General features: G+C 73.4%; 1 protein-coding gene across 1 annotated transcript in view; it reads right to left on the bottom strand.

The window, feature by feature from the left end:
* Window positions 1-586: 586 nt before the first annotated feature.
* Window positions 587-7,478, bottom strand: part of Cfap100 (cilia and flagella associated protein 100) — a 9,776-nt gene continuing 2,884 nt past the window's right edge. The window contains exons 3-11 of the mRNA XM_048354792.1: window positions 6,314-6,394; window positions 5,810-5,985; window positions 5,383-5,617; window positions 4,889-4,937; window positions 4,325-4,488; window positions 3,402-3,534; window positions 1,976-2,181; window positions 1,227-1,320; window positions 587-723 (exon numbers count right to left, since the gene is read on the bottom strand). Of these exons, the coding sequence (XP_048210749.1) occupies window positions 610-723; window positions 1,227-1,320; window positions 1,976-2,181; window positions 3,402-3,534; window positions 4,325-4,488; window positions 4,889-4,937; window positions 5,383-5,617; window positions 5,810-5,985; window positions 6,314-6,394 (1,252 nt within the window). The 3' untranslated portion in view covers window positions 587-609. The remainder of the gene's footprint in view (window positions 724-1,226; window positions 1,321-1,975; window positions 2,182-3,401; window positions 3,535-4,324; window positions 4,489-4,888; window positions 4,938-5,382; window positions 5,618-5,809; window positions 5,986-6,313; window positions 6,395-7,478) is intronic.

Below are 7,478 nucleotides of genomic sequence, written 5' to 3'. Positions count from 1 at the left end.
GCGGCCAGAAGCCTCTGCTCGCCTGGTGGGGGGGGGGCAGATGCTGTTTGGGTCCTCGGCCCCGGAATCCGTCGCCGTCCCCGTGTTTCTCTGTGTGGCTTTCGGGGACGAAGCCGCGTCTGCATCTCCTCCTCCTGTCCTGCAGTGTCAGGTCGCGTTCCAGAAGGTTCCCGTCCACAGGTCGCCCGCTCACCTGTCCTGGGGGGCCGTGGCCCCTCCGCCCCCCGTGTGTCCGCCACCACCCACGGCCAGCAGACTGGCTCAGTTCTGGGGCTGCGTGTGCGGCGCTGGGGTTCCGCTCCCCCTTCCGCCCGCCCTGCTCCCCCTTCCCGCCCGCCCTGCTCCCCCTTCCCGCCCGCCCTGCTCCCCTTCCCGCCCGCCCTGCTTCCGTCCCGCGGGAGGGAGCGGCCGGCGAGGCCCCGGTGTGGGGACGGCGTGGGGACGGCGCGGGCAGGCCACGGGACGCCAGGCCACAAGCATTTATTTCACGTGAGAGTGGGCGTGCGCCAGGGACCGCGAGCCAGCACGCGCCGGGGTCCCCCCCAGCCCCCCGGGCCCCCGCCCCGCCGCGCCCACCGAGCCTTCACCGCGCCCGTGCGGGCCCCCGCGCTAAGTGAAGAAGAACAGCTGCTCCTCCTTGTCCTTGTCCTGCTGCGAGTCCTCCGACTCCTCCTTCACCCGCTCCACCGGCGGCTGCGAGCGGCACACCAGCTTCCGGCCCCTCTGCGGACGAGGCGGGCGGCGCCGTGAGCGGGGGGCCCCCCTGCGGAGGGGGGAGGGGGCCCGCGCCCGGGACAGCACCCCGACAGCGCCCCGACAGCGCCCAGGACAGCGCCCCGGACAGCGCCCCGACAGCGCCCCGACAGCGCCCCGACAGCGCCCAGGACAGCGCCCCGACAGCGCCCCGACAGCGCCCAGGACAGCGCCCCGACAGCGCCCAGGACAGCGCCCCGACAGCGCCCAGGACAGCGCCCCGACAGCGCCCAGGACAGCGCCCCGACAGCGCCCCGGACAGCGCCCGACAGCGCCCCGGCCAGCGGCTGGGCTGGCAAGCGGATGAGCGAGTCCTGGGGAGGGGGGTCCCCAGGAGACTGCAGGCAGGGCGCAGAGCGTGCCGGGAGCCCTGCCTCCCTCCGCCTCAGTGATGCTCTCGGCAGAGCTCTCCCGAGGGCCCAGGCCGGGGGACCCCAAGACCCTCCCCCAAGGGAGCCCAGGCCCCTGCCCACCTTCTTCTTGATCTGGGCCTGGGCCCGGGCCAGGGCCCGCTGCAGCCGCTCCTCCTGCAGCATCCTCTGCAGCCTGGCCTTCTCCTCCCGCAGCCTGGGGACGGGCGGGAGGCAGCTGCAGAGCTGGGCCTGCGAGGACCGCGCCCCCCACCCGCCAAGACGCCCGCCCGCCAGGCCCTCACCCCCGGGGCCACGCAGGGCCAGCCAGGCCCTCACCCCCGGGGCCACGCAGGGCCAGCCAGGCCCCTCACCCCCGGGGCCAAGCAGGGCCAGCCAGGCCCTCACCCCCGGGGCCAAGCAGGGCCCGCCAGGCCCTCACCCCCGGGGCCACGCAGGGCCAGCCAGGCCCTGGCCGGGGGGGAGAGGGGGGCACCAGGAACGCCCCCCCCACCCCGCCCGGCGTTCCAGCAGCCCGCGGGTGCCCACCCGCCCCGAGCGCGCCTGCCGAGCCTCCCGGGGGCCTCGCCCACGCTCCCTTCTCCGCCCCCGGGGGCCTCGCGCACGCTCCCTTCTCCGCCCCCGGGGGCCTCGCCCACGCTCCCTTCTCCGCCCCCGGGGGCCTCGCCCACGCTCCCTTCTCCGCCCCCGGGGGCCTCGCCCACGCTCCCTTCTCCGCCCCCGGGGGCCTCGCCCACGCTCCCTTCTCCGCCCCCGCGCTTCGCCCCTGGGGCCCCGGGCGCGGCTCCGGCCCCCAGCCCCGGTCCGGGTCCTGGGGGGCCGTGGGGGCCGTGGGGGCCGCCCACCCTCACCTCAGGCGGCGCTCCCTCTCCTTCATCTTCTCGGCCTGCTCGATCTTGCTGGGCGGCACGCGCTCCAGGTTCTCCAGCAGCTCACCCAGCAGGTGCTCCACCACCGTGAGCATCTGCACCGTGCCCAGGCTGGCCTCCTGCTGCGTGCCCACGCAGTTCCGGTACACGTCCAGCACCTTGTGGTTCAGGCTGTCCAGCAGCTTGTCCTGCGGGGAGGGAGGGAGGGAGGGAGGGAGGGACGGTGGCCGTGGGCCCGAGCCCTGCCCTCCTCGGCTTGTGGGCCCCGAGCTCCCGGGACGGGGCAGCCCTGCTGGCGCGCTGAGTATCGGAACTCATGGCTGCAGCCGCCGCCGCCAGGCTCGCCTCCTGTCCCGGCCCTCCCTCCCCCAGCTTTCTTGGTGAGCAGGGCGGCCTGGACCCTGGCTCCCCGCGGCACCAGGGCCTCCCCTCCTGCCCTGCCCTGCCCTGCCCTGCCCTGCCCTGGCCTGCCCTGCCCTGCCCTGCCCTGCCCTGGCCTGGCCGGAGTCTGGCGCGTGTCCTAGCAGTATTGGGATGAATCAAGAGCTGTGTGCGTTTGGGCCAGGGACCGATAGCTCACGCCTGTGATCCTAACTATTCAGGAGGCTGAAATCTGAGCACTGTAGCTCAAAGGCAGCCCAGCCTGGGCAAGAACGTCTGTGAGACTCTTATCTCCAACGAACCATCAGGAAACCAGAAGTGGAGCTGTGCCCTGAAGTGGTAGAGCACTGGCCTTGAGCAGAAGAGCTGAGGGACAGCGCCCAGGCTCTAAGTTAAAGCTTCACAAGCTGGAAGTAGTGCTATGACTCGGAGGGTACAGCACTGGCCTTGGGCACAGAGAGGCTCAGGGACAGAGCCCAGGCCCTGAGTTCGAGCCCAGGACTGGCAAAAAAAAAAAAAAAGCCAGCGACATGGCTCAAGGGATAGGATGTTTACCTAGCAAACACAAGGTCCTGGAAAAATAAACTGCAAAAAATAAATACCCAAAGTTAGTTTTGGAGGAATGTGGCTTGGCGGTAGAGTGCTCGTCTAGCATGCGGGAAGCCCTGGGTTCGATTCCTCAGCACCACATACACAGAAAAAGCCAGAAGTGGTGCTGTGGCTCAAGGGGTAGAGTGCTAGCCTTGAGCACAGAGAGGCTCAGGGACAGCACCCTAGGCATGCTATCAGGCTGGGAATGTTCTGGGCCCTTGGCCAGTCCTGCTGTCCAGTTGCTGGTCCCCCAGAATTCTCTCCCCTCCCCGTCTGACCTGAAGACAGGCCTCTCCCGGGCCTCGGGGCCATGGTGCTGGCCCCAGGGTGTGGGCGCAAGCGACCAGCGCAAAGGCCTGGACGCGTAGGGGGCAGGGGCCGGCATGGGTCCGGGCGTGGCTCCCCGGCCCGGGGGGTGGCGCCCGGACCCGCCTACCTGCTGATCTCCCCTATACTCCCCAAAGTGGAAGACGCGGACTCTGAGCTCCAGCTCCGCGGCCATGTCCTCCTCCTTGGTAATGGACATCGTCTTCGTGGCGATCCACTGCTTGAGCTGCTTGACCTCCCTGCTCCCTGGGTGGGGAAGGCAGAAGGCAGCTCGCCGGGGCTTCCCGCTCCTCGTCCCGCCAAGACCTCGTCCTGGCTTCGGCAGCACTGCGGTGCCCGCCCGCGGCCCGGGAGACGGCTCTCCGGCCCCCTCGGCTGCCTCTCCTCTACTTCCGCCTCCTCTCGTGTCACTCACCCGCTTTACCTTTGTCCTAGCGCCTGTCAGCTCCCGTAGGCTAAGTGGCGGGCGGCCCTGTGTGTCGTGTCTGTGGCTGTCGGATGTGGGCTTGGTGAGGACAGAGCCTCAGCCAGGCTAGGCGTGTGTGCCCGGGTTTTAGGAAGCAGGGCGGTCCTCGAGAGCAGCCTCGCTCAGCACCAGCTTGAGGAGCCCCGTGGAGGGGCTGGGCTGGATGGCTGGGGCCACACCCTGGACAGATCCCCAGAGCCGTCGTGGGCTCTCGTAGAGCGCGGGACGAGCCCCTGCCTGCCACCGCCTCTGCCTGGCCCTGCCCGGCTGGACGAGGGCAGCTGCAGCTTTCCCTCCCCAGAACCTCCTCTGGGTCCCGCTGCGGCCTTCCAGGTCTGTCTGCCCCAGGGCCTACCGGGGCTGGCCAGCATGTGGGCAGCCCTGCCTGGACGGCCCTCCCTCGAGCTGGGCCCCGCTGCCCGGCACCTCCCCCCCCGGCGGACAGGGAGGGCTCTCCTGGCAGGCCGGCCTGGCTGCCGTCGCAAGTACACCGCCTGCCTGCCGGAGAGCCCTGCTGTGAGCCAGGGGACCGGTCCCTGGCCTCCTGCGGAAGGGCACCCTAGGGCTCGGAACCTACATGCGGATCTGCCGTGGTTTTCAGGGTGAGGTTCAGCTCTTCCAGGGTCTCCTCCATCTCCTGCGTGTTCTGGATCAGAGACAGGTTCTGCTCCTCCAGCTTGGTGAAGACGTCCAGGAGCTGCTGCGGCTCGGTGAAGTACAGCTGCATGTCCTGCGGGAGGGGCGGGGCTGGCCTGGGTGGGCGGGGCCTGACGTGGGGCGGGGGCGCCGGCGTGGGGCGGGGCTGGCCTGGGTGGGCGGGGCCTGACGTGGGGCGGAGCGCCGGCGTGGGGCGGGGCTGGCCTGGGTGGGCGGGGCCTGACGTGGGGCGGAGCGCCGGCATGGGGCGGGGCTGGCCTGGGTGGGCAGGGGCGGGGCCCAGCTGAAGCTGGCGAGGGGGCAGGAGGGGTTTCCTGGGGGGCTGTGACTAGAGGGTCTGGGCTGGTGTGGGCACAGCCTGGCGCGGGGGGGGGCTGGCACAGGGACCGGGGCAACAGGCATTGCTGAGGGGAAGACGCCGGCCCCGGGACGGTGCGGGTGGTGGCGCAGTGGAGGACGGGCCGACCACAGACCTCCACGTCGCTGTCGGTGTTCTCCTGCAATGGCTGGGTGGAGCTGGACCTGCAGCGAGGCGGCGGGAGTGAGCGCACAGGGGGCCCCCGGAGGACCTGAGCCAGCCCCCCACCTGCCCGCACGCTCACAGCCCCCGCTGCCCCCCTCGCCTCCTCCTCCCTCTGCTCCTGCCGGGCCAGCATTCCTCTCTGGCCCTGGCCCTCCCGCCCTGGCCTTCCCACCCATGGCCGGACACGCAGGGGCAGCCCCGGGACCCTAGAACCCAGCCGCAGCTACTCATTCCTGGCTGGACACCTGCCTGCCTCTGACCATTCCTTCCCTGCGGAGCACAGTAAGGTGCTCCCCCCCCCCCCCAGCCCTTCCTGTGTGCCTGCCCCTTGGGAACGTGAGGACCCCCTTTGGGGGTATCCTGGTCTGTTGGCCGTGGCTGCCTACCGGGCCGGGCTCCCCCCACCCCCCGCAGCCCCCCTCCCCCGGCCCTGAGGCTGCTCACACTTTGATATCGCTGTGCTGACTGGGATGGATGCTCTGCTGGAAACTGGTGCTGCTGGACACAGCTGGCTCCAGCCGCACGAGCTTGACAGACTTCTTGACGCCTGAGACTCTGCCCAAGCAGGCAGGGGCTTGCACGCGCCCTGTGCTGGGCTGCGGGGCCCCTCCAGCGCTGCCCACCCACGTACCTTTGGACCACAGGGGAGGAGTCTTGCTCTTGCTTCTTGGTCCTATCCCTAGAGGAAAGAAAGGAAGGCGCCCAGGGGCCTCAGCGGGGCCAAGCCCTGGGCTCGAGCGGAGAGCCGGGTTTCTCTGCAAGGGCTTGGGCTGAGCCCCGGGGCTGCAGGAAGCGGCCTGGGGTCCGCGCCCAGGGTCGCCGTCCTCCCCCCCCCAGAGCCCACCCGGGAGACCCCTTCTTTTCGCACTACCTCTGTCCTCTATTATGGACGAGCTGGGCTTGGGGACCGCCACCACGTCCTTGGCCTTTTTGAGAGCCTGCTGCCTCCTCTCCTGCTCCTCCAGCCACTCTGGGGGCGACAGCTTGTGCAGGAATTCCTTGTAGAGTTTGCAGCACCGCAGCGCATCTTCAAATTTGGAGATCTCGCTGCACCCAGGGAGGGGAAGGAAGACAGGGCGCCTCCGCCGTGAGCTCCCGCGGGCCCAGCCTGGCCCCGGAGCCAGAGAAGAGCGGCTGCCCGACGGGGGTGGGCGGCACTGCGGCCCGGAGACCCGGCCCTCGGGCACCCATAGGCCCGCCCCATCTGCCCTGGACGGGCCTGGCGTCTCCGAGGCCGAGCGCCCTGCGGTGACCTCTGAGGCTCCCTCCGCTTCTCCGCCAGCCCTGGAGGTCTGGGGTCCTGGAGGTGTCCGTGCTAAGCCCAGCTCCTGGTGGGGGAGACGGGCCCGCCGCCGCCGGGGGCCCCTGCCCGCACCTCTTGATGTTCGTGATCTGCGTGGTGAGGTCCCGGATCTCCACGATCTTCTCCATCTTGGCTTTGGTCTCCCTCTCGGCCCTGGGGACGAGGAGGGCGGTCTCGGGGCTCCGCGCGGGGCCGGGGGGCGGGGCCGGGGGAAGGCGCTGGGCGGGGCCGGGGGCGGGGCGGGGGGAAGGCGCTGGGCGGGGGCGGGGCGGGGGGAAGGCGCTGGGCGGGCCGGAGGGTGGGGCGGGGGGAAGGCGCTGGGCGGGGCCGGGGGGCGGGCGGGGGGGAAGGCGCTGGGCGGGGCCGGGGGGGCGGGGCGGGGGAAGGCGCTGGGCGGGGCCAGGGGGCGGGGCGGGGGGAAGGCGCTGGGCGGGGCCGGAGGGCGGGGCAGGGGAAGGCGCTGGGCGGGGCCGGGGGGCGGGGCAGGGGGAAGGCGCTGGGCGGGGCCGGGGGGCGGGGCGGGGGAAGGCGCTGGGCGGGGCCGGGGGCGGGGCAGGGGGAAGGCGCTGGGCGGGGCCGGGGGGCGGGGCGGGGGGAAGGCGCTGGGCGGGGCCGGGGGGCGGGGCGGGGGGGAAGGCGCTGGGCGGGGCCGGAGGGCGGGGCAGGGGGAAGGCGCTGGGCGGGGGCCGGGGGGCGGGGCGGGGGGAAGGTGCTGGGCGGGGCCGGGGGGCGGGGCGGGGGGAAGGCGCTGGGCGGGGCCGGGGGCGGGGCGGGGGGAAGGCGCTGGGCGGGGCCGGGGGGCGGGGGGGGAAGGCGCTGGGCGGGGCCGGGGGCGGGGCAGGGGGAAGGCGCTGGCGGGGCCGGGGCAGGGGGAAGGCGCTGGGCGGGGCGGGGGGCGGGTCGGGGGGAAGGCGCTGGGCGGGGCCGGGGGGCGGGGCCGGGGGAAGGCGCTGGGCGGGGCCGGGGGCGGGGCCGGGGGAAGGCGCCGGGCGGGGCCGGGGGCGGGGCAGGGGGAAGGCGCTGGGCGGGGCCGGGGGCGGGGCCGTGGGAAGGCGCCGGCGGCGGGGCGGGGCAGGGGAAGGCGCTGGCGGGGCCGGGGCGGGCAGGGGGAAGGCGCTGGGCGGGGCCGGGGGCGGGGCAGGGGGAAGGCGCTGGGCGGGGCCGGGGGGCGGGGCAGGGGGAAGGCGCTGGGCGGGGCCGGGGGCGGGGCGGGGGAAGGCGCTGGGCGGGGCGGGGG

Source organism: Perognathus longimembris, chromosome 10, assembly GCF_023159225.1.
Source record: "Perognathus longimembris pacificus isolate PPM17 chromosome 10, ASM2315922v1, whole genome shotgun sequence".
Classification (NCBI taxonomy): domain Eukaryota; kingdom Metazoa; phylum Chordata; class Mammalia; order Rodentia; family Heteromyidae; genus Perognathus; species Perognathus longimembris.
Note: the sequence above shows the minus strand (reverse complement) of the source record. Positions and strands in the feature narration are given on the sequence as shown.